General features: G+C 46.0%; 1 protein-coding gene across 5 annotated transcripts in view; it reads left to right on the top strand.

The window, feature by feature from the left end:
- Positions 1-27,115, top strand: part of arfip1 (ADP-ribosylation factor interacting protein 1 (arfaptin 1)) — a 175,698-nt gene that overhangs the window by 96,881 nt on the left and 51,702 nt on the right. For all 5 annotated transcript variants that reach the window (XM_038792002.1, XM_038792004.1, XM_038792003.1 and 2 more), the window contains exon 3: positions 8,844-8,952. In XM_038792002.1, the coding sequence (XP_038647930.1) occupies positions 8,844-8,952 (109 nt within the window). The remainder of the gene's footprint in view (positions 1-8,843; positions 8,953-27,115) is intronic.

Genomic DNA, 27,115 nt, shown 5'->3' on the forward strand with positions numbered 1-27,115 from the left:
TTGTTGGAAATCTACATTGCAATTTTTGTTACCGTGTCAGAATTTGCTGTCAAAATATGAACATGCAGAAGTAGACTTTCGGCCTCTACAGCCTACTCCACCATTCAATAAGAGCATGGCTGATCAGTTTGAGTTGAGTTCCACATTTCCCATTATATGGGCGGCATGGTAGCACTGTTGCTTCGCAGTTCCAGGATCCCAGATTCGATTTCCAGCTTGGCTCACTGTCTGTGCGGAGTCCGCACGTTCTCCCCGTGTCTGCGTGGGTTTCCTCCGGGTGCTTCGGTTTCCTCCCACAAGTCCCAAAAGACATGCTGTTAGGTGATTTGGGCATTCTGAATTATCCCTCAATATTCCCGAACAGGCGCCGGAATGTGGCGACTGAAGGCTTTTCACAGTAACTTCATTGCAGTGTTAATGTAAGCCTACTTGTGACATTGATAAAGATCATTTTATTATTATTCACTTCAATGACTGGAGCCATTCTTATCCACCTGCCAAAATATAATTTTAGAAATTCAGTCCATAACTTTAGATTTCCAGATATTTGATGGCTGTTGAATTTAGAATGTTAATTCTGCGTTTGTCCATTTTCTTGCTGTTCTGATTCACAATCTGTTGCCAATTACATTTAATTATGGCTATAAAATATCTTCTGTAGCTACGATTTTGATACTACACCGTTGCACCTGCCATGGCGTTGTTCAGGGAGCCAATTGGTATGGCAATACTTATGGAGGGAGGAGCTTAGGAAGAGTTCAAAGATATAAATGTCCCAACCTGAAAAGAATTACAAGATTTTTATGATGCTTACAAGATGCTTAGAGATGTATAACCTATAATGTGCAGATCTCGCGCTAATTATATATTAATAGATAACAGCGGGATATCTGTTTGTGTTGCTAATAAGTAGTCTGAGGTTTGGAGCATAATTGTGATGTTAGCTGTTAATTTGGCCTGTCCCTTTTACTGCTCGAAATAGGACACTTTTTAATTGTAACTGGTTGCAAACTGGGGTCATACACAGGACAATTGAATCATAGCACCGAGGCAACCATGGGATCCAGTGAATTTATGTTGGCTCACTTTTTTTAAAAAGCTGTTCACTTAGTCCCATCCCCCGTCCTTTTCTTGCGGCCTTTTAGATTTTGTCAAATGCTGATTTACTTTAGAAAAGCTTTTGTGGATCCTGCTTCCAGTGCTGGCTCTGGTAGGTCATTCCATGTCCTAGCAAACTCCTGTTTTTTAAATAATTCTCTTAGTGATCTAATTACTGACTCACCAATCCCAATTCTTCTCTTACCTTGTCAAAATGGATTGATATCCTTCCAAAAATGAGATTCCCAAATTGGCTCCAGATCAGTGTTTTTAAAAATATATCTTATTTTGCCTCTGTAGCAAAAATATGAAGTGGCTTAGACATGTGCTACATGCAGGACCTTTTTGAAATGCATTTTAGGTACTGCAGTTTTATGAAGGACTGGGTAGCGAGACTTAAATTTGAACCAAGACTGATGGAACAACCATCTTTCTTTCATAACTGAACAGATCGTAATTGAAACATCCAGTTCCAAATAGATATGAAGCCATACTAGGAAACTCTAAAACATAACACAAACATAGGCGTATTTCAAAACCAGTCAAAGTACTTTAAGAATGCAGTACTTGGTAACAACGCTAACATGTTTGAACTTGAGTTATGAAAATAATTAATCTCCCAGAACTGTCAATACAAAAATGCACTGTTCAATTTCCTTTTAATAGTGCTTCAGAAAACAATGCTTTGCGGTAAGGTGCTATAAATCTAAAGGTTAGTTCTTTCTAAAATCTGGTGTTCATACAAGGTCGCCTTTTAAATGGTGCACACAATGAGAGGATGCCTTATTGTGTCTGACCGAATGAAGGATCAGCACTCTCACTTGATTCTCTAATACTATTATAAAGAAACATAAAGGTTAAACACAGGTGTGTCATTCAGCCCACTGCATATACACCAGAAATAATTCTCCAACTCTACTCAAATCCCATTTCCCAGCCCTTGCTTTGCATCTTTTTGTATTTTTTCTTTTTGCCTATTTATACAATCTGTGCAAAGAAATCAAAGTTGTCCTCTTTATTGTTCTCGCCATAAACCTGAGTTTTATGCCCATTTTATCGCCTCACCATTCAGCAGAAATAATCTGCTGGTCACGGGAATCGTCTCCTTAGAAAATACTGAAATCCCATGGACTATGTTGTGTTGTAAACTATTTCCTTGAGGTTTCACAATGGATGCAAGATGAGGAATGAAGGCAACAGAATGAAATAATCCAGTTATAAGTGCATGCGATGAATAACAAAATTGATAAATATTTTCTTCCCATTTCTTGTGCTATGTCCTGTCAATAACATGTTTTCCTTCCACTTTTTTCCTTGTTCTTGAGGGTAACTGACTCATGCTGGTGTAGATTGCCATAGGTGCTGGATGTCCCCCGATATCTCACCATAGTGATTTTTCCTTCAGCTGTAAATCTGGAATGTGGGAATTTGAACCATTGGACATTGGAACAGGAGTAGCCATTCAGCCCCTCGAGCCTGTCCCACCATTCAATGAGACCATGGCTAATCTGTGACCTAACTCCACATACCTGCCTTTGGCCCATATCCCTTAATATCTTTGCTTAACAAAAATCTATGTATCTCCGATTTAAAATTAACAACTAATCTAGCTTCGACTGCTGTTGTTGGGAGACAGTTCCAAAATGCTACCACCCTAAGCATGAAGAAGTGCTTCCTAACATTTCTCCTGAATGGTCTAGCCCTAATTTTTAGACTATCTTCAACCAGTGGAAATAGTTTATCTTTATCTACCCTGTCATAGAAACATAGGGAATAGGAGCAGAAGGATGGCATTCAACCCTTCGAGCCTGCTTCACCTTTCATTTTGATCATGACTGATCACCCAACTCGATAGCCTAATCCCCCCCCCCCCCCCCCCCCCAATATCCTTTGATCGCCCAAAGTGCTATATCTAACTGCTTCTTGAAAACATGTAATGTTTTGGCCTCAACTGCTTCCTGGGGTAACAAATTCCACTGGCCGACCACTCTCTGGGTAAAGAGTTCTCTCTTCATCTCTGTCCTAAATAGCCTACCTCGTATCATCAGACCGTAACCCCTGGTTCTGGATACACCAACCATCGGGAACATCCTTCCTGCATCTACTTTGTCTAGTCCTGTTAGAACTTTGTAGGTTTCTATGAGATTTCTCCTTCCCCCCCCCCCCCCCCCCCCCCCCTCCTCTCATTCTTCTGAACAGCAGCAAATACAATTCTAACCGATTCAATCTCTCCTCATACGTCAGTCCCGCTATCCCAGAAATCAGTCTGGTAAACCTTCGCTTTATTCTCTCCAGAGAAAGAACATCCTTCCAGAGATAAGGAGACCAAAACTGCGGACAATATTCCAGGTGTGGCCTCACCAAGGCCCTGTATAATTGCAGCAAGACGTGCCTGCTCCTGCTTGCTATGAAGGCCAACATACCATTTGCCTTCTTTACCGCCTGCTGTACCTGCATGTGACTGGTGTAAGAGGACATCCAGGTCTCATTGCACATTCCTCTCTGCTAATTTATGGCCATTCAGATATGTTGAATACTTTGATCAGATCACCCGTAACCGTCTAAATTTTAGTGAAAACTGGTCTAATTTGAGTAATCTCTCCTCGTAACTTGACCTCTGTAGTCCAGGTATCATTTTTGTAAACTTGCATTGTACTCCCTCCCAAGACCAAAATATCCTTCCTAAGATGTGGCGCCCAGAACTGCTTTATAGCTGCAGCATAGCTCCTGTGACTTTTTAATCCAATCCTCTTGATATAAAAGCTAGCATTCCATTAGCCTTTTTGATTATTTTCTGCACTGGTTCATGGCGTTTTAAGGATTGACTTTTAATATTTTGGGACTTCCGGCAAGTTAACCTCCTTTTCAACTGTAATCTGAGGCAAAATCATTGTTCAACATATCTGCCAGTTCCCCATTATCACTGACAGTATCTCCATTTTCAGCTTTTGATGGGCTTACATTGCTCTTGACCACCCGCTTTGCCTTTATATAACTAACAATTCTTCTTATTGATTTTGATGTTCCTTGCAAGTTTCTTTTCAGAATCCTTTTTAGTAGCTCTTATAAGCTGCTTTGTGACCCTTGCTGTCTTTGTATCTATCACATTCGTCCGGATCTGTGCTATGTTTGACATTTTTGTTCACCCTTTCTTTTAGTTGTCCCTAACCTCATTAGTTGTCCATGGCTGTTTTTTCATGAAGTAGACCCTTTCCTTTTGGGTGGTGGTTGCTTTGTATCTTATTAAATGTTTCTTTAAATATTCTCCACTGATCTTCAGTTGTTTGACCCATTAACAGATCTTCCCCGTTTACCATGGACAGTCTCTGTCTCATCCCGTTAAAGTCAGCCTTACCCAAGTCTAAAATTCTAGTATCTGAATCGTGCTTTTCACTTTCAAACACTACGCTGAATGATATCATGATGTGATCAGTATTTGATAAATGTTCATGCACAGTGAGGCTACCAATTAAATTTGGCTCATTACTCATAACTAAATCAAATATTACCTGTCCCCTTGTTGTATCTAGAACATATGCTGCAGGAAACAATACTGGACACATTCCAGAAATTCACTACCTTTTCTGACCGGTATTTGTCTGCCTCTGCCAATCTATGTATAAGTGGAACCCCCTCCCTTCCATTAATACTACTTACTCTGCCTTTGCTGCATATTTGCCTAATTTCTGCATTTATACAATCTAGCACCTCAGAACTGCTACCAGGTGTTGGTACACGTCACCCATTACAGTTTTAGATCTTTTTTCGTTCCTCCATTCTACCTAAATAGTCTCCACTGGATGTTTTCCCCTCATATCCTCCCTCACCTTTGAGGTGATGGTATTTCTAATCAATAAGGCTACTCCACCCCCTCTGCCATATTCCCTGTCCCTCCTGTAAACTTTATAACCGGGTATATCCTGTAGCCATGTCTCTGTAATAGCTACTACATCATGATCTTCAATTTGCATTTGTGCCTGCAGCTTATCTAGTTTATAATTAGACAATACCTCAGCCAGCCAATCTGACATTTTCCACATGCTCGATATTCATCTGGCTGTCACTAAATGCTATTCAAGAATTCTGGCTTAATATTTCTTTTTAACCCAAGGTTACTGGGACCCGTTACGGCAACCCAACTGATATCAATAATAATGTTTATTGTCACAAGTAGGCTTACATTAACATTGCAATGAAGTTACTGTAAAAAGCACCTAGTCGCCACCTTCCGGTGCCTGTTCAGGTACACAGGGAGAATTCAGAACGTCCAAATTACCTAATAGCATGTCTTTCGGGACTTGTGGGAGGAAACTGGAGCACCTAGAGGAAACTCCACTATGCTACCGTGCTGCCCATCTAACTTGAGTATAAAGTGAAGATTAACCCTAACATAATGTGGTCTTTGTAACTTGTACTAGAAGCATGTGTGTTTATTGTGCATTGTATTAAATGAAAGTTTATTTAAACTTCCATTCTGAAACAGAATTTCTCTCTTTAAGAAATAATTATCTTGACAAATATTGTCTGCAAATTTCCTGCATTTTCCATAACAGACCTACAGGATGAGTTCTCTCCCCCATGGCCATTTTGTACATGAATCAGTGAGCCACCACCACAATGTTGTCATGCTGACTGTTGTCCAGCTCCCTTAAAGCATGGCCCAATTTATTCAATGTATTTTCTGCTTTTGTAGACTGTGGAGGCAAAATCACTGAATATATTTAAGAAGGACATAGATTTCTAGACTTTTAAAGGTGTGCGGGGAGAATGCAAGTATGGTGTTGAGATCGAGGATCAACCATGATCATGTTGAATGGTGAATCAAGCTTAAAGGGCTGAATAGTTAGATTATAAAAATGCAACTTTGACTCCAACTGTCCACGTAGGAGAAGAGAGAGAGAGGCGTCGCTGGCTGGAGCTTGTATTTATTGCCCATCCCTAGTTGCCCTTGAACTGAGTTAGGGAATTTAACAGTTAGTCACAGCACTGTGGATCTGGAGTCACATGTAGGCCAGACAACATAAGATGGAAAATTGTCCTAATTCTCACTCGGTTGTTCAGTGTTAGAGTGCACTCTTGGCATTTACATTCCACAGGAACTGGGTCAGAATTACACGTGCCATGATGTTCTACCCTGTACAATTTAGCCACATAAATGTAAAATATTGCAGAAGGTCAGAGACCAAAACATCTAACTATGTATAGCAGCAGGAAATGGCTCCAGACTGAACAATATGCTTAAGTAAGGGAAACTTCATTCAGGCATTCTTGGCATTAAGTGACTACGGGTTTTTTTTGCTAGAATCTGGTCCTTTTTCCCACGTATTTGCTGTGTGCACTGAGTTCAGGGAAAGCAGTGTGAAAATTGATTTTGGTTCAATTTATTGATTATGTATTTGAAAAAAATCTTGGATGACCCTGCAGCACTTTCCCAATATTTTTTTTAAATTTAGAGGACCCAATTCATTTTTTAAAATTAAGAGGCAATTTATTGTGTTCAATCCACCTACCCTGCACATCTTTGGGTCGTGGGGGCAAAGCCGACGCAAACACGGGGAGAATGTGCAAACTCCACACGGACAGTGACCCAGAGCCGGGATTGAACCTGGGACCTCGGCAACATGAGACTGCAGCGCTACCACTGTGTCACCGTGCTGCCCTCACTTTCCGAATATTGATTGGAAACTTGTCAGGCTATCTAGTTAATGAATTTGTTTTTCCGATTAGATCTTGTCTTCCGCCGATTAATCAAAGCATTCATAAAGGACAGCTGTATTTAGCAGTTTTTAACATCATAAAACGTCCTATGGCAGTTCACAGTCGTGTTATAAAGCAGAATCTGACACCGATATTGGGAAAGATAACCAAAAATGTATTCAAATTGGTAGATCTTAAGGAGCACCTTAAAGGAGGAAAGGGAGATAGAGAGGTGAGGTAGTCTAGGGAGGGAATGACAATAGTGGAACAATTCAAATCAGGGATGCTCAAGAGGTAGAATTAGCAGAGTGGAGATATGAGGGTTGTGGGGCTGGGGAAGATTGCAGTGATAGGGAAGGCTGAGGTCATGGAGAGATTTGAAAACAAAAATGGCAATTTTAAAATCAGGGTGTTGCTTAACAGGGAGCTACTGTGGGTCAGCAAGCACAGGGGTGGTAAATGAAGGGGATGCTGCGAATAAGGACAAGGGCAGTCGTGTTTAAGCTTACCTTAAATATACAGAGGCGAGAATATGGGAGACCAGCCAGGAGTGTGTTACAATAGTCAAGTTTAGAGGTAACAACGTCATGGGAGAGGATGTCAGCGTGGACTGGGGTGAGCACAGTAAGAAGCCTTCCAACACCAGGTTAAAGTCCCAACAGGTTTGTTTCGATACAGACCTGTTGGACTTTAACCTGGTGTTGTAAGACTTCTTACAGAATAGAAATGAACAGAGATATTAACCATATAATGTATTTTGTTTTCTTTAAATATAAATTTAGAGTATCCAATTTTTTTTGTCTCATTAAGCCTGGCCAATTCACCTACCTTGCACATCTTTTTGGGTTGTGGGGGTGAGACCCACGCAGGCACGGTGAGAATGTGTAAACTCTACATGGACAGTGACCCAGGGCCAGGATTGAACCCGGTTCCTTGGCACCATAAGGCAGCAGTGCTAACCTCTTTAAATGAAAATGTATCAACAAACTTGAATTTATATCATGTCCTCAGTATATCCCAATGATCTACCTTTGAAATGTCACTGTTTTGTAGATAGGTACATGGATTAGGGTAGAATAATGGAGTGTAGATTAATTTCTTCTTAAGGGCAGCACGGGAGCATTGTGGTTAGCACAATTTGCTTCACAGCTCCAGGGTCCCAGGTTCGATTTTGACTTGGGTCACTGTCTGTGTGGAGTCTGCACATCCTCCCCGTGTGTGCGTGGGTTTCCTCCGGGTACTCCGGTTTCCTCCCACAGTCCAAAGATGTGCAGGTTGGGTGGATTGGTCATGATAAATTGCCCTTAGTGTCCAAAATTCTATAATTAACCTAGGACAAACGTTCGGCACAACATCGTGGGCTGAAGGGCCTGTCCTGTGCTGTATTTCTCTATCTATCGCTAAAAGTACAGCAGTGAGATAGATAAAAATAAATCTGTTTCGGGGGAATCTGTTGACAGACAATTGTTGACTCGGATACCCCGGAACGTCCCTGCTCAATCAAATAATGCAATATAATACAAATGGGTAGTTTTACATCCACTTGAACAGTCCTCTGTTCAGCATCACATCCGAAAGACACACTCAATCTGTACTACGCTGAAGTGTTAACCTAGGTTATGTGCTCAAGTCCCTAAACTCATGGCCTTCCGATTAAGAGGCCAGAATACTCTCAGTGAGGCAGGCTAATACTTAAACTAGGCAACGACTTGAAAGCCCCACTGGTGTATCTTTCATATCTTCCCATGCCAGCAGGAATACAAGAGAAACATTTCCATTGAGATATCTGTTTCCTTCATGGTGGTAAAATTAGCACTTTTTTGTGTGTGAATTATTTGGAGTTACCTCTTCAGAGAACTCTGGTGATCTCTGTGATGTAATAATTGTTCCCATGACGTTACAGTAGTACACAAGCGCGTCATGTATTAGTGCAAATCTGCACTGTTCTAAAGGGCCTCACTTCAAAATTCATAACAGTGCAAATGCCTAAATGTGCTGTCATTTGGGAACTGCGTTTAGATTATCCTTTCCTTTCTAATATATCTCAGGACGTGAAACACATGATGACTGGCGGACCTACCCTGAAAGAAACAAGAATTGTTTCCAGCAACTATGGTAACCCCTCGGAGGGAATAATCGAAGCTGAGCCATACAGAGGTAATGGACTTGTTTATATATTTTGTTTATTTTTACAATGAATGCAATATAGTATTCTGTCATATAAATGCTGCTTTGTTTGACAGATAGATTTGAATATTCACATTTCTGTTTTGTAGTGATCTTTGGAGAATTCCTGCAATGCAACAGCGTAGTGAAGTGTTTCACATGTAGCTTGTTTATAAGGTAGTTTAATGTGACCTTTATCATTCTGATGGCTCAAAAATAAATGCTTAGTACTTGCGATTATTGATGATTGAAGTTCCTTTCCTCCATGCTGTCTTTGAAATGTCATGGATATTTTGATTTTACTCTTATCCATTGTGTGTGCTTCTGTGGCTTTCAAATTGCATAAAACAAGGAAGCTCTAATTTGGAAATGAAAGATGGAATAAGCAGATTTCCCAATAATAATGGCCATGCCATACTGTTCAATGAGCTAGAATCATGGAATCATACAGCACAAGAGCCATATGCCTTTGAAGGAGCTTTCAAATTAGTTCCTTTCCCCTGTCCTGTTTACCTAAGATGTGGAGATACTGGCGTTGGACTGGGTGAGCACAGTAAGAAGTCTTACAACACCAGATTAAAGTCCAACAGATTTGTTTTGAATCACCACCTTTTGGAGCACTGCTCCTTCCTCAGGTGAATGAAGAGGTGGGTTCCAGAAACATACATATATAGACAAAGTCAAAAATGCAAGATGATACTTTGAATGCGAGTCTGTGCAGGTAATTAAGTCTTTACAGGTCCAGATGGAGCAGGTTAAAGAGGTGTGAATTGTCTCAAGCTATAGTTGATAGGATTTCCTAAACCCAGGCCAAATGGTGGGGGATGAATGCAATGTGACATGAAGCCAAGGTCCCGGTTGAGATCGCACTCGTGTGCGGAACTTGGCTATAAGTTTCTGCTCGGCGATTCTGCGTTGTCGCACATCCTGAAGGCCGTCTTGGAGAATGCTTACCCGAAGATCAGAGGCTGAATGCCCTTGGCTGCTGACGTGTTCCCCGACTGGAAGGGAACATTCCCCGCCTGGCGATTGTTGCACGATGTCCGTTCGTCCGAGCGTCTGCATGGTCCCACCAATGTACCACGCTTTGGGACATCCTTTCCTGCAGCGTTTGAGGTAGACAACGTTGGCTGAGTCGCACGAGTATGTACCAAGTACCTGGTAGGTGGTGTTCGCACATAAAATGGTGGTACTCATGTCAATGATCTGGCACGTTTTGCCGAGATTGCCATGGCATGGTTGTGTGGTGTCATGGTCGCTGTTCTGAAGTTTGCTAAAAAAAAAACAATGGTTTGTTTGAGGTTGCGCGGTTGTTTGAAGGCAAGTAGTGGGGGTGTGGGATGACCTTGGCAAGATGTTCGTCTTCATCGATGACATGTTGAAGGCTGCAAAGAAGATGTTGTAGTTTCTCCGCTCCAGGGAAGTACTGGACGACGAAGGGTACTCTGTCGGTTGTGTCCTGTGTTTGTCTTCTGAGGAGGTCAGTGCGGCTTATTGCTGTGGTGCGTTGGAACTGTCGATCGATGAGTCGAGCTCCATATCCCGTTCGTATCAGGGCATCTTTCAGCGTCGATAGATGTCTGTTATACTCCTCCTCGTCTGAGCAGATCCTGTGTATACGGAGGGCTTGTCCATTAGGGATGGCTTCTTTAATGTGCTTAGGGTGGAAGCTGGAGAAGTGAAGCATCATTAGGTTATCTGTGGGCTTACGGTAAAGCAAAGTTCTGAGGTGACCGTCCTCGATGGAGATGAGTGTGTCCAAGAATGCAACCGATTCTGGAGAGTAGTCCATGGTGGGATGGAACTTATTGATGTCATTGTGTAGTCGTTTCAACACGTCATTGATGAAGACGAACATCTTGCCAAGAGCCTCCCCACACCCGTACTACTTGCCTTCAACCAACCGAGCAACCTCAAACAAACCATTGTTTGCAGCAAACGACACAGCCTTCAGGAACAACAACAACGCAGAATCACCGAGCAGAAACTTAAGTCAAATTCCACACACATGAGTATGGCCTCAACCGGGACCTTGGATTCATGTTGCATTACATTCGCCCCCCACCATCTGGCCTGGGCTTGCGAAATCCTACCAACTGTCCTGGCTTGAGACAATTCACACCACCTTAACCTGCTCCATCTGGACCTGTAAAGACTTAATTACCTGAAAAGACTCTCATTCAAAGTATCAGCTTGCGTTTTTGACTTTGTCTGTATATATACATATGTTTCTGGAACCTACCTCTTCATTCACCCGACGAAAGAGCAGTGCTCCAAAAGCTAGTGATTTGAAACAAACCTGTTGGACTTTAATCTGGTGTTGTAAGACTTCTTACTTTGTTTACCTAAGATCTGCATCTATCACCGCAGCCCTGCATGTATCATCCCCCAGCCCTGCATCTATCCTCCCCCAGCCCTCCATATAGCCTCCCCCCAGCCCTGCATGTATCATCCCCCAGCCCTGCATCTATCCTCCCCCAGCCCTCCATATAGCCTCCCCCCAGCCCTGCATGTATCATCCCCCAGCCTTGCATCTATTCCCCCCCCAGCCCTGCATCTATCACTCCCCCAGCCCTGCATCTATCCTCCCCCCAGCCCTGCATCTATCCTTCCCCCAGCCCTGCATCTATCCTCCCCCCAGCCCTGCATCTATCCCTCCCCCAGCCCTGCATCTATTCCCCCCCCAGCCCTGCATCTATCCCTCCCCCAGCCCTGCATCTATCCTCCCCCAGCCCTGCATCTATCCCTCCCCCAGCCCTGCATCTATCCCTCCCCCAGTCCTGCACCTATTCCCCCCCAGCCCTGCATCTATTCCCCCCAGCCCTGCATCTATCCCTCCCCCAGCCCTGCACCTATTCCCCCCCAGCCCTGCATCTATCCCTCCCCCAGCCCTGCATCTATTCCCCCCAGCCCTGCACCTATCCCTCCCCCAGCCCAGCATCTATCCCTCCCCCAGCCCTCCATCTATCCTCCCCCCAGCCCTGGATCTATCCCTCCCCCAGCCCAGCATCTATCCCTCCCCCCCCCAGCCCTGGATCTATCCCTCCTCCAGCCCTGCATCTATCCTTCCCCCAGCCCTGGATCTATCCCTCCCCCAGCCTTGCACCTATCCCTCCCCCAGCCCAGCATCTATCCCTCCCCCAGCCCTGCATCTATCCCTCCCCCAGCCCTGCATCTATCCCTCCCCCAGCCCAGCATCTATCCCTCCCCCAGCCCTGCATCTATCCCTCCCCAGCCCTGCATCTATCCCTCCCCCAGCTCTGCATCTATCCCTCCCCCAGCCCTGCATCTATCCCTCCCCCAGCCCTGCATCTATCCCTCCCCAGCCCTGCATCTATCCCTCCCCCAGCCCTGCATCTATCCCTCCCCCAGCCCTGCACCTATCCCTCCCCCAGCCCTGCATCTATCCTCCCCCCAGCCCTGCATCTATCCTTCCCCCAGCCCTGCAGCTATCCCTCCCCCAGCCCTGCATCTATTCCTCCCCAGCCCTGCATCTATCCCCCCCCCAGCCCTGCACCTATCCCTCCCCCAGCCCTGCACCTATCCCTCCCCCAGCCCTGCATCTATTCCCCCCAGCCCTGCACCTATCCCTCCCCCAGCCCTGCATCTATCCCTCCCCCCCCCAGCCCTGCATCTATCCCTCCCCCAGCCTTGCACCTATCCCTCCCCCAGCCCTGCATCTATCCTCCCCCAGCCCTGCATCTATCCCCCCCCCAGCCCTGCATCTATCCCCCCCCCCCCCCAGCCCTGCACCTATCCCTCCCCCAGCCCTGCATCTATCCTCCCCCAGCCCTGCATCTATCCTCCCCCAGCCCTGCATCTATCCCCCCCCAGCCCTGCATCTATCCTCCCCCAGCCCTGCATCTATCCCCCCCCCAGCCCTGCATCTATCCCCCCCCCCCCCCAGCCCTGCACCTATCCCTCCTCCAGCCCTGCATCTATCCTCCCCCAGCCCTGCATCTATCCTCCCCCAGCCCTGCATCTATCCCCCCCCCCCCCCCAGCCCTGCACCTATCCCTCCTCCAGCCCTGCATCTATTCCCCCCAGCCCTGGATCTATCCCTCCCCCAGCCCTGCATCTATCCCTCCCCCAGCCCTGCATCTATCCCTCCCCAGCCCTGCATCTATCCCTCCCCCAGCCCTGCATCTATCCTCCCCCAGCCCTGCATCTATCCCCCCCCAGCCCTGCATCTATCGCCCCAGCCCTGCATCTATCCTCCCCCAGCCCTGCATCTATCCCCCCCCAGCCCTGCATCTATTCCCCCCCCCCCAGCCCTGCATCTATCCTCCCCCCAGCCCTGCATCTATCCCTCCCCCAGCCCTGCATCTATCCCTCCCCCAGCCCTGCACCTATTCCCCCCCAGCCCTGCATCTATCCCCCCCCCAGCCCTGCATCTATCCCTCCTCCAGCCCTGCATTTATCCCTCCCCCAGCCCTGCATCTATTCCCCCCCCAGCCCTGCATCTATCCCTCCCCCAGCCCTGCATCTATCCCTCCTCCAGCCCTGCATCTATCCCTCCCCCAGCCCTGCATCTATCCCTCCTCCAGCCCTGCAGCTATCCCTCCCCCAGCCCTGCATCTATCCCTCCCCCAGCCCAGCATCTATCCCTCCCCCAGCCCTGCATCTATCCCTCCCCCAGCCCTGCATCTATCCCTCCCCCAGCCCTGCATCTATCCCTCCTCCAGCCCTGCAGCTATCCCTCCCCCAGCCCTGCATCTATCCCTCCCCCAGCCCAGCATCTATCCCTCCCCCAGCCCTGCACCTATCCCTCCCCCAGCCCTGCATCTATCCCTCCCCCAGCCCAGCATCTATCCCTCCCCCAGCCCAGCATCTATCCCTCCCCCAGCCCAGCACCTATTCCCCCCCAGCCCTGCATCTATCCCTCCCCCAGCCCTGCATCTATCCCTCCCCCAGCCCAGCATCTATCCCTCCCCCAGCCCTGCATCTATTCCCCCCAGCCCTGCATCTATCCCCCCCCCCCCCCCCCCCCAGCCCTGCATCTATCCCTCCCCCAGCCCTGGATCTATCCCTCCCCCAGCCCTGGATCTATCCCTCCCACAGCCCTGCATCTATCCCCCCCCCCAGCCCTGCATCTATCCCTCCCCCAGCCCTGCATCTATCCCTCCTCCAGCCCTGCATCTATCCCTCCCCCAGCCCTGCATCTATCCCTCCCCCAGCCCTGCATCTATCCCTCCTCCAGCCCTGCATCTATCCCCCCCCCAGCCCTGCATCTATTCCCCCCAGCCCTGCATCTATCCCTCCCCAGCCCTGCATCTATCCCCCCCCCCCCCCAGCCCTGCATCTATCCCTCCCCCAGCCCTGCATCTATCCCTCCCCCAGCCCTGCATCTATCCCTCCTCCAGCCCTGCATCTATCCCCCCCCCAGCCCTGCATCTATTCCCCCCAGCCCTGCATCTATCCCTCCCCAGCCCTGCATCTATCCCCCCCCCCCCCCCCCAGCCCTGCATCTATCCCTCCCCAGCCCTGCATCTATCCCCCCCCCCCCCCCCAGCCCTGCATCTATCCCTCCCCCAGCCCTGCATCTATCCCTCCCCCAGCCCTGCATCTATCCCCCCCCCCCCCCCAGCCCTGCATCTATCCCTCCTCCAGCTCTGCATCTATTCCTCCCCAGCCCTGCATCTATCCTCCCCCCCCCAGCTCTCCATCTATCCCTCCCCCAGCCCTGCATCTATTCCCCCCCAGTCCTGCATCTATCCCTCCCCCAGCCCTGCATCTATTCCCCCCCCAGCCCTGCATCTATTCCCCCCCAGTCCTGCATCTATCCCTCCCCCAGCCCTGCATCTATTCCTCCCCAGCCCTGCATCTATTCCTCCCCAGCCCTGCATCTATTCCTCCCCAGCCCTGCATCTATCCCCCCCCCCAGCCCTGCATCTATCGCCGCAGCCCTGCATCTATCCCTCCCCCAGCCCTGCATCTATCCCTCCCCCAGCCCTGCATCTATCCCTCCCCAGCCCTGCATCTATCCCTCCCCCAGCCCTGCATCTATCGCCGCAGCCCTGCATCTATCCTTCCCCCAGCCCTGCATCTATCCCTCCCCCAGCCCTGCACCTATCCCTCCCCCAGCCCTGCATCTATCCCTCCCCCAGCCCTGCATTTATTCCTCCCCAGCCCTGGATCTATCCCTCCCCCAGCCCTGCATTTATTCCTCCCCAGCCCTGCATCTATCCCTCCCCCAGCCTTGCACCTATCCCTCCCCCAGCCCTGGATCTATCCCTCCCCCAGCCCTGGATCTATCCCTCCCCCAGCCCTGCATCTATCCCTCCCCCAGCCCTGCATTTATTCCTCCCCAGCCCTGGATCTATCCCTCCCCCAGCCCTGCATTTATTCCTCCCCAGCCCTGCATCTATCCCTCCCCCAGCCTTGCACCTATCCCTCCCCCAGCCCTGGATCTATCCCTCCCCCAGCCCTGCATCTATCCCTCCCCCAGCCCTGCATCTATCCCTCCCCCAGCCCTGCATCTATCTCCCCCTCTCCCCCCGTCCTCCCCAGCCCTGCATCTATCCCTCCCCCAGCCCTGCATCTAACCCTCCCCAGCCCTGCAGATATCCCTCCCCCAGCCCTGCATCTATCCCTCCCCAGCCCTGCATCTATCCTCCCCAGCCTTGCATCTAGCCCTCCCCAGCCCTGCATCTATCCCTCCCCCAGCCCTGCATCTATCCCTCCCCAGCTCTGCATCTATCCCTCCCCCAGCCCTGCATCTATCCCTCCCCCAGCCCTGCATCTATCCCTCCCCCAGCCCTGCATCTATCCTCCCCAGCCTTGCATCTAGCCCTCCCCAGCCCTGCATCTATTCCTCCCCAGCCTTGCATCTATCCCTCCCCCAGCCCTGCATCTATCCCTCCCCCAGCCCTGCATCTATTCCTCCCCAGCCTTGCATCTAGCCCTCCCCCAGCCCTGCATCTATCCCTCCCCCAGCCCTGCACCTATCCTTCCCCCAGCCCTGCATCTATCCTTCCCCCAGCCCTGCATCTATCCCTCCCCCAGCCCTGCACCTATCCCTCCCCCAGCCCTGCATCTATCCCTCCCCAGCCCTGCATCTATCCTTCCCCCAGCCCTGCATCTATCCCTCCCCAGCCCTGCATCTATCCCTCCCCCAGCCCTGCATCTATCCCTCCTCCAGCCCTGCATCTATCCTTCCCCCAGCCCTGCATCTATCCCTCCCCAGCCCTGCATCTATCCCTCCCCCAGCCCTGCACCTATCCCTCCCCCAGCCCTGCATCTATCCCTCCTCCAGCCCTGCATCTATCCTTCCCCCAGCCCTGCATCTATTCCTCCCCAGCCCTGCATCTATTCCTCCCCAGCCCTGCATCTCACAAGGCTAAATCGCTGGCTTTTAAAGGGTGGAGGCATCATCCCATGTTGTGTTCAAATTGGGGGGTGGTCGGGGATTTTATTTGTGGGCCTCGGGAGATCGGGAACCTTTTTAAAAATGGCACCCCGATCTCTCGCTACAACAGGCGGTTCCTGCGAGCAGCGTTCCCCGTTGTAAAAAACAGCCTCGGCCGTGCGTTCCTTGTTCATGCCCCTTACCCAACACAAATAGCTTTGAATAGCCACGTGTTTCTAGGTAATGCGAGTGCCAGGAAACACGCGGCTAAGCAGGCTCACTCAGGCACTTTGTTCCATTTTGGGAAGATTGCGCCCTATTTCTCCTTATTTACTCTATCAAAACATTTCATGATTTTAATCTCCTCTGCCAAATCTCCCCTTGACCTTTATTGCTATAGGGAGAACACACCAGCTTCTCTACTTCCCCCACGCAACTGAAGATTTAAATTCCTTCTATCCATTTTGATAAAACTCTGCTGCATTATCAGTAAGGCAGTGGTGCCCAGAATTTGGACGCCATGGTCCAGATGTTCCAGGCTCCAGATCATCGGAGCCAGAGCATAGAACAGAAAATGTAGAATTGCCCAGGAAGTTGGAACTTTCAATGACCAATTCTCCTCCAAAAAGGTTTCTGACTCTGATTTGGAGTCAGAGGCTCTGGACAGTTTGAATTTACTTTTCTGTATTGTTACCCAGGAAATGTTGCACAGAAAAATCCCAGTCTAACTTCTGGGTAACTTTGCAACTGATACTGCCCATCGACCGCTCACCCTGACTCCCCGACTTTGCACCTTGACCCATGACCCAACAATCAATTGACCTCTGCTGGTTTGACCTGCCTATTCCCCCAACCCAACCTAACTCGACCCCAACACCCAACCAAAACCTCTCCCCAATCCAACCTGATGAGCCCCCACTCACCCAACTATCCTCCTCACCCACCTGCCACCCTACCACCTTGCCCATCTCTCACCCTACCCATCTACCATGGAACAAAGTCCAGATATTTACCTTCATTTTAAATCAAAGTCTGAGATTGGGAGTTCAGAATTTGGAAACTGCACTCCTTGGGCACCTCGAATTCTCTGCATGAGCTGCCCAGGAAAGGACTGCACAAGTTGGTCCATTTTTATGTCTTTAGGCCGGGAACGAGCCCTGTGTACATGTGAAAAAGAGAAGTGAAGCAGTGAGAAACAGGAAGAAAGTGACCTGAAGGGGACAAGGAGAAGGTCCCAAACAAAGACTAAGATATCAAACCAAGGAGTGGAGCAGAAACAGGTCCCAGAACACAGTCCCAGGTAAAGGACAAGGGCAGAGACCAGAAACAGGTCTTCTTCAGTCTAGTTGAAAGAAAGGAATGGAGCAATGGGCTCCAAATTAAAAAAAGAGAGAGCTGCAGGAAGCAGATTTGAAGCCGTGAAAATTTGAGAGGGCAGCCAAGCTGATGAGGGCAACGCTAGTCTTTTAGAGCAGTGGTGTTCTGCTTGGCATGGCCAAAGATCTGAAGTGTGCTTCGAGGGTGAAGCTCAAGTGTACGCAGAGATCCAGAAAGCAAGATTGAAATCCTGGAGGTGGATCCTTGTTGAAGCTGTCTGAGGGGGAGTGACTTTTGGAGAGAAATAGGGAGACCTCCCCAGAGGGACCCCTGTAATTGGAGACCCCCCCCCCCCCCCCCCACATGGACCCTTGTAATAGGGAGACTCTTCTCCCCCCCCCCTCCCTCCACAGGGACCTCTGTAATTGGAGATCCCCCGCCACATGGACCCTTGTTATGGGGGGACCTCCACAGGGACTCGCTGGCTGAGGGGGAAAGGGGCCCTCTCACACAGACCAGCCCCCCCCGCCGGTCTGGAAACTAGAGAGGAGTCCAGACACTGGCAGTGAGGGGAATTACAGTTGCAACACTTAAGGAGAGCAGCTGTGATCTGCGTATGGTTCCCACAGATTCATTAGCTGCAAGCCATTCATGGCTTTCTAGTAGTGGTCTGTGATTGACAGCTTCTACAAACCACCTGCAATGTTGATTCATTCATCTTTTTTCACGGTTTAATGATCTAAGTGGTGAAACCCCAGTGTTTGTAAACATTGACCATATCAAAGGGAGGTAAGTGCATTGAAATCACATGTTTTAGTGGTTGGAATGCACTTACTGCTTGGAACTTACACGTAACATTTTGTCTGGTGTAATATAGTTTGTTTTTCTTGTTTAATAAATATTTTATTATTTATGTTAAAAGTCCATCAGTAAACTCATGTAAATTTTTCACTAACATTCTTCGTGGTTTCTAAAAAAAAACCAAAATTAGATCTATAAAGCCAGCTTTCACCCTGAGAGCTAACTTGTCCAGCAGTAACAGCAGCTGGGATTATAACACCCAGCATATCCATCTCCAACAATGCCCCTCACCCACCTACCACTTCGCACACCTGCCCCCTACCCCATCACATGAGCACCCTGCCCACTTCACCCACCTTTCCCTCACCACCCTACCTACAGATTCATTCACTCAGCCATTCACTAATGCACTGAGAAGCTTGGGGACCTTTAAACACTTACCAGAGTACAACAGGTAGTGCTATAAAATGGGGGAATGACTTCTGCGCTGATTCCCTTCATGGATTTCTGTGCGGAGGGAATTCTTCTGCATCACGGATCAGCGGTTTGGCCACAGAAATCGTACTTGGGTAAGTGGGTAATTTTCTGTCTGATCTGCATTGGACATAGCGGTTCCAACACTGATAGTCCACAAAAGATCAGCCATGATCTCACTGAATGGCGGAGCAGGCTCGAGGGGCCAGATGGCCTACACCTGCTCCTAGTTCTTATGATCAGAATGATTTGAGCCAATATTCCAGCTGTGGTCCAATCAGTGATTTTTAGCATAACTTCCTTGTTTTTGTCCTCTTCTGCCTCAATGAACCAAGGATCCTTTAATATTGAATTGTCCAGCCACCTTCAAAGATTTCTGCATGTACACCCGCTCACTCCTTCTGTACCTCAGCTTAAATTGCACAGTTTAGTTTATATTGTCTCTTCTCGTATGTCCTGTCAAAATGGATAATTTCCTATTTCTGTCATGTACTGTCCAATTTCACCCATCTGTGTTTTCTACTGTTGTCCTCACTGCTGCATTTCTAAATTTCATGTTGTCTGCAAACTTTAAAGTTATGCCATCCAAATCCAATACAAATCAAAAATCAGCATAAGATATGCATAATTTAAGGTCAGGCACTCCTGAATGAGTCATTCATGTGAGTGCGAATGTGTCTGCCCTTTGCCTCCTGGTGACATTTATTTTCCTTTTAGAATCGATGGCTTCTAGTAGAATATTAAATTGGTTCTCTTGTCCAGCATGCTGGCTGGTTGCTGATATTGATGCTATTTTAATCTGTAGTTTAATAAAAAAGGTTGATGTTCAGACTTGTTCCCAAATTTAAGTTGTTCAAAAATGGAATTTGGTGTGGAAATCTGCTGTGGTTAAGTAGTTTGCATTATCTCATTGCTGGGTTGCACTTTATTTGAGTTGTGAATGGTACAAGATGCTTCAGTAGATTATAGCGCAACTTGCCAATTTAAAGTTAGTTTTGTAGACTGAAGGTATCAAATTCTAAATAATATATTGACGTTATATTGGGACGAAGATCAATCTGAAATTAGTCTTTAGTTCACTGATAAGTTTCGGAAAAATAAATCTAAATTCCACTTCTTATGATTTATTAATTAGAATTTATCTCCCCCCCCCCCCACACACACACACACAATTCTATTACTGCTTTCCCTCTGTCAGAGAGTCATCGGGTGATTGTTTCAGAGTTACTACGAAAACTGCACTAACATTATACAATATTTTTCCCATCTCCCAGCCACTTCCATCTTTTCATGATGGTACAAATGATATTGGGAATTACAGTGATACGGCCACATTTATCCAATATGTTGTTCTTCACTTGGTATTTTAGATGCATAGAGTAAACTATAATTCATTGTGAAATGATAATGTCACTTTGAAATCAAAAAATGAAAGGAATAAACTGCCGCTCTTTCGTAGCACATTGTAGTCTTCACCAGCTGATGTGTTGCTTGGCTCTTCGGTCAGCTCTGCTAATTGAGTTTGTTGCTCTGGATGTTTTGATGTGACCAACATCATTTAAATTGTGAAATTGTTTGTCTGTCTGTCAAATATTAATATCGCTTTGGTAAATATTGTGCATCCTAGCAACATGGTTCGCTCGGCCTCAAGATCATAATCCGTAGGATATGGTAGCTAAATGCAAATTAGACTAGACAAACTGAAAAAAAATGTAATCAAAGAACAGGATGTCAGTTCTTTTAAGGATGAAAATCATAGTGTACAATATCAAATACCAGAGGTTTTTTTAGGCTTCCTCATTGAATTGATAAGCTTTTGTCTTTTCACGGAGACTGAAAAATTTAAATTTGAAAAGCATAAGTTATTATAATTAGCTGTTGTGGAACCTTTTATTTTCCACTCTTTCATAACCAGCTGCACATCTTAAGCAGATGCCAATAATTTCTTTAAGTCTGGCTTTCCTAATGAAAGGTTCTTCAACAGAAGGATGGGTTCACTGAACACATTGAATACCTTTTATACCACAACAAAGATTTGCCTCTTATAAGTACTTCATTTTTTTCCACATTTTTGTTTCAATTAATGGTTATAATGTTGACGTTATGTATTCTAATGGCAACTAAGGGCTTAAAGAAAACTGCACTGTTTAATTTCATTGTTGTAAAATAGCTTGATGTAGATCAACTTTACTGACCATGGAGCTAACCGACATAACATTTATAAATGAAAATTGTATTAAAACCATTTGTGATCAAATTAAAAACTAAATTTTTTTGGCAGATAATCATGTTCTTATAAAATAATCTTCATACTTATATGATGGATAATACGCTTGACAGCTTGAGTCCAGCTATTCATTCCACTATTATCTGTGTTCATGATTGTCCCTGATTTGAATTCTTTGGCGTGGAAGCTTCAGGATGGATTGCATCTTTCAGATCCATGGCTACATTTAAAGCTATACTTTGCAAACACTTCAGTAAAACTTCTTTGCATTCTTTGGGTCAGGTCTCACCTTTTGCTGGACCATATTAAATTTGCACGAAATAAAGTGCCTTACGCAAGTGCATTATACCTTTTGAGTAGGGTGTGGATTGGGGTTTGGGTGATGCCCTTGAGCTCTGTTTGTTTTAATTGCATGGTTATGTACTGTTTAGGTTGGATTTTAATTGGCCCTGGGATGCAGATTTTTTTCTCCACTGGGAGTTGTCCTTTGTTATGGCAGATAATTGAGTTTCCATTGTATGTAGGGGCTGTTTAGCACAGGGCTAAATCGCTGGCTATGAAAGCAGGCCAGCAGCACAGTTCGATTCCCGTAACAGCCTCCCCGAACGGGCGCCGGAATGTGGCGACTAGGGGCTTTTCACAGTAACTTCATTTGAAGCCTACTAGTGACAATAAGCGATTTTCATTTCATTTCATGTTTTAAAAAGAAAAAAATGGTTTCAGTGCAAAGCTGCAAACATGGAAGTACACGGTGTGATTTGTACACAGTGTGATTTGAAGGTTGGGGTTCCATCAAATGCTAAAATGTAATGTCTGAAGTTATCAACTGATTTCAGGTGTGAAATTCCGGGCTGCTTGGAGTTGAGAATTGCCCACACGAGAAATGGATTTGGAGTTCTTTGGGCAAACACCTGGGAAAGTGGTGTAGATAAACACTTGTGCACCTCTTGGCAACTGATTAAGGAAGACTGTTTGACATCTGGGGTCAGAATGCCCTGACTTTGTTGTGCTATTCTCATAGAGCTAATTGCATGTGTTAATAGCTGCTAACAATGGAAATCCTTCAAACTTTTAGATTTAAGCTCTCTATCCATAATTAGAAACTTGCTCTGTACAACTAATACACTTATGTGAAATCATCTGATGAAAGGAACCAAAATATCCTCAAGCAAATTGATTTTAATTTTACTGTATTAACTACAACAGTAACTGTGAAACTGCTGAATTTGTTTTTTTTTTACTTTTAATTCTAACTGACTAGACTGTGCATGGAATATATCTTTTAATGAAAATGGATTTGACTTTAAAACGTCTAAAGAGACCACACTGTGCAAGTTGATCTTTAAACATGTAAGGTTGTTGAAAGGTCAACACAGTGACTGTGGGAATCATAGTTTAAAAGTTCAGTTTCAGTGAACTGATGGGAAGTTTTCGCGCTGGTTTATATAGTCTCTTTGCAAGGGCACTCCTGATTGAGACATGGTAAACATCAAGGCCCTCATAGGTAAATTCCATGGCTGCCCGATTAAATGGCTTGATTGATTTACTTGACCTTTGGCTGAGCAAAAATTCACCAGCATCTTAAATGTTAATGTATCTGCTTTTCACTGTGATTCAAATTGTAAAATGAATATACTTGATTTGTGACGATTTTTAGGAATTACATACACGTCTGAAGCACGACATGTGAAGAAACAAAATTCCCTTATCATGGTACTATTTGAATTGTTTTTTGTGGAAAAGGGTATAGTTAGCATTTCATTTCTCTTTGGAGTACTTTCTGTATGTAGAAGCAGAGCTGACTCCCACCCTCCAAAAACGGCCTGTAGAAGCGGAGCTGACTCCCACCCTCCAAAAACGGCCTGTAGAAGCAGAGCTGACTCCCACCCTCCAAAACCGGCCTGTAGAAGCAGAACTGACTCCCACCCTCCAAAACCGGCCTGTAGAAGCAGAACTGACTCTCATTGTTTAAAAATGCCCCAGTAACCTATTGGGTGATGGTAAACATGCTTCTGTTTTTTTTTACTTTGTGTAGGTTTCTTTAGATAAAATTAACTAATTTGCTGACTGTACTTTTAACACCCTCCATCTAAATGTTTTTCCCGAAGTTACATTTTGCAATCAGGGCACCTTTTCAATTAATTGACCTTCTTGTCGAGACTGCTATCTTCTATTATTCTCTTGTGGAGCATATTGTACAAGCGTTGGTACAGTTGGAAGGGAGTGGCATCATGGGCAAGGAAGCCTGCTGATTAATAATAATAATAATAATAATAATAATCGCGTATTGTCACAAGTAGGCTTCAATGAAGTTACCCCTCTTACCACCTCCTACCCCTACCCTGCATCAACTGATGAATCAGTACCCAGCAACTCCCCTTTCAAACAGAAATTTTAGTGTACTTGCACCGCATGGACTGCAGAGGTTCAAGAAGGTGGCTCAGCACCACCTTTTCAAGTGAGGTTAGGAGTAGGCAATGAATTCTGACCTTGCTAGCGATAAACACAACCCATGAAAGAGTTTTTTAAAATAAGCCAGTAGTGTGATTCCCCAAATAAATTTCTTCTGTTTAATGCCCCCACCACAATTGTTGCAAAATTGCAAAGTAGTTATTATCTGAACAAATATGCATCTGTTTGTAAATACTTTTACACCAAGTTTTTAAAAAATTTAAAGTCCTCATTTTTTTCCAATATAGATGGCAATTTGGCATGGCCAGTCCATCTACCTTGCACATCTTTGGATGTGTGGGAGTGAGACCCACGCAGACACAGGGAGAATGTGCAAACTCCACACAGACAGTGACCCTGGCCAGGATCGAACCTAGATCCTCGGCAGTGACTTTTACACCAAGTTAGATGCTTAACAAGGTTGAATCCAAGCTGGTGTAACTGCAGAGGAAAGTTTATTCTGGCACCTTTAATGGTCAGCGTTGTGGAATCAATCCAGAACCAAGTCTACCACAAAGCTCCTCTCCAAGATGATTATTAGGTTCTTCCATTTTCACCCTACCCTTCCCAAAAAGCAAAGTAATTCAGTTTTCAAGGAAATATGGTTTGATGAATCCAAGTGTGATGAATATAGAAAATTGGGAATCATTGATTCTAACCATTTACTTGTTTGTTTACTTGTTTGGCTAACGGAATATTGTTTATAGAAAGGAGGTTCCCTGGGGTGTAGTTTATTAATGAGGCATGGTGTTTAGTCCTTGCTAAACAGTCGTGGACATTTTAGTGGGGTGCAGATGATGCCATTAATGGGAGGAGCCAGGTCTGTAGTTTTTGGCAGTGTTGCCATAGGATTTGAGTCTGACAAGACAGAAGGATTTTCAGATTGTTCCTGGAAGGGTCTCTCTCAAAGGTCTGCACAGAGAACAGCAAGTAACCATGATTGCTAACTTTATTCACGAGTGGATTTGAACTGTAGTGGGTTGCTTAGTTGGAATATATATAATGAAGGTGTAGGGCATAAATTAGTTTTTCCTTTTATTTAAGAACTGTTAATCGTAAAGCTATTTCTTTGATAATGTGATTAATTTTGTTTAAATTAAAATTTATTGTAACATAAAACATACCTATTGGTCAGAACCATCACCCTTGGTGTGAAGTATCCTTTCCTCAGTTTTACAAATTGCAAATTGTTTGGGGTGTCTCATCCGGTATCGTAACAAAAATTGGGATGTGTTTGGAATCCTAACACTAAGAAATGAAAGATTCCTCACTGTTGGTATTTCTGGACATGGGTAAATTAAAACTCTTGCGATCTCCATTGAGACTGATAACATTTAAAAAGAAATTTGAACTTCCACTTAATAGGTTAAAGAATGACGTGAAGATCTCATGTCACGTTTTAAAACTTTTACAGTAACAAATGATTAAAAATTCTAACATGCTCCCAACCATTACAAAGTGCCAACACCCCGGTTCCCAAGCATTGTCCGCTCAGTTCTCCCCCAGTTTATGCTCCTTCAATGAAGTCTTCTGGAGTCTCAAAATAATACTCCCGGCCTCCGTACGTCACCGATAATTTTGCCGGATAGAGCACCCAAACCTGTTCTACCGCCGGTACAGCACCGCCTTGGCCTTGTTGAAACCTGCCCGCCGCTTTGCCAACTCTGCTCTGATGTCCTGATAAATTCTGATCTTGTTCCCCTCCCAGTCCCAGGTATGCTTCTCCCTGGCCCATCACAAAATCTCCTATTTCTCCACAAATTTGTGGAGTCTCACGATCACCGTGGCAGCCTCCCCAGCTCTAGGCTTCTGCCTCGGGGACCTATGCGTTTGGTCCACTTCAGGCACCTTATCGAGCACCCCTTCTCCCACCAGCATCTTCAAGACGTACCTCGTGGCACACACACCATCCACTCCTTCAGGCAGGCCCACTATTAGCAGGTTCTGTCATCTCAAGGTATTCTCCTGCCCCACCACCTTTGCCCTCAACATTTTACAGAGGACCCTAGGAGCTCCACCTTCACCACAGGCTGCTGTGGTCTGAGATCACTCCTTCGATCTCCCGAATCTGCGGCCTGCCCGTCAAACACACATCCACCCGTTCCAAAGAACTCTTCAGGGGTTCAACAGCTCCTTCAATGGCTTTCAGCGACCCTCCTGCATTTCCTTCCTCTGCTGGCAGAATTCTGCCAGCTGCTTCATATGGGGACTTGCAGCTTGCATCAGCCCTTCCCCCACCTGCATGTTTACAGTGGCTGCTGCAGTCCAGGCTTGCTCCAACTCTTCAGCCTGGTCTCTCCCTGTTTTCTGCCGGGTTTGATAACCAGCAGACATACCACTCCCAGGAGAAACTACTCCTCCAACATTCACCCACGCCTTTCTCCTTCAAAACTTGACACCTATTGCACTCTCCACAGAATTTTAGTCTTTAATGCAATCAGTCCACAATTGTTCCCAACTTCTAATGGGTTCCTGCCCCACTACTTCGCCAAGTAATAACTTTGAGCAACATGGTACTTTCCTCAGTTTTTGGAGAGTTTCTTAAATCGACACCAGCAATAAATTGGATGATTCTTCTTTCCCTTGACCATACCAGAACATATCTCTGGGAATCTGTAGAAGGCTGCAGGAAATCTTGACTGATTGATTGATTGATTGTCACATGTACCGAAGTACAGTGAAAAGTATTTTTCTGCGTAGTATTTGACTACAGACCATGTCTCTCCTACATGCAGCTGTGATAGCCTGCAGTCGGGCACCCTTTTCTCTCGGCTGACCATACAGAACCTTTGTTATTTTCTATGGTCATTGATTTGTAGGAAAGCCTGTAATGCGACCTCAAAAATGGCTTCCTCTGTTCTTTTCCCCATGGCAACATGAAATGCATAGATTGGTAGAAATGCTAATTAACTATCTTTAATTCCAACTCCTTTTTATTTTAGAAGTAAATGCCCATTTTACAACGCAGTTATTTATAACCTGCTAACTTCAACTTCTTTCTGGAACTTTGGGAGACTCAGAATCTACTCATTCTAAACCCTGAGATTGCTGCCATATTTCAAAGCATAAATACCTCACTCCTTCTTTTCAATAAAACAATCTAAGCCTTTGATCTCTAACAGTCAAACCATCCAGGCTTGCGGCCACACAGTCTTCAGAACAGGTCACATGACCTCTTGACTTGCCATAAATTTAAAGCTACAATCCCAAAATATAAGCATTTCATGACCCTCATAATTGTAACAAAACTAAAAGCTTAAAATAAAAGGTATGCAAGCCAGAATAGTAACCAAGAGGCAAGACATTTATTCGAAAGAGTGATGCAGTTAACCAAGTCTTAGTGTTGCATAACTTTCCACTCTTCCCTAACAGTGAGATTTAAAATTACTTATCTTTGCTAAACTAGAGGAGACATTGGCTAGTAGTGATACTTGCATAATCAGAGCTGGATCCGTCATCCAAGCAAATTACTGAAGAAGGGGGACTGTATTTCAAACAGCAGATCAGATGAGGAAGGCAGCAGGTGAAATTACAGT

Source organism: Scyliorhinus canicula, chromosome 3, assembly GCF_902713615.1.
Source record: "Scyliorhinus canicula chromosome 3, sScyCan1.1, whole genome shotgun sequence".
Taxonomy (NCBI): domain Eukaryota; kingdom Metazoa; phylum Chordata; class Chondrichthyes; order Carcharhiniformes; family Scyliorhinidae; genus Scyliorhinus; species Scyliorhinus canicula.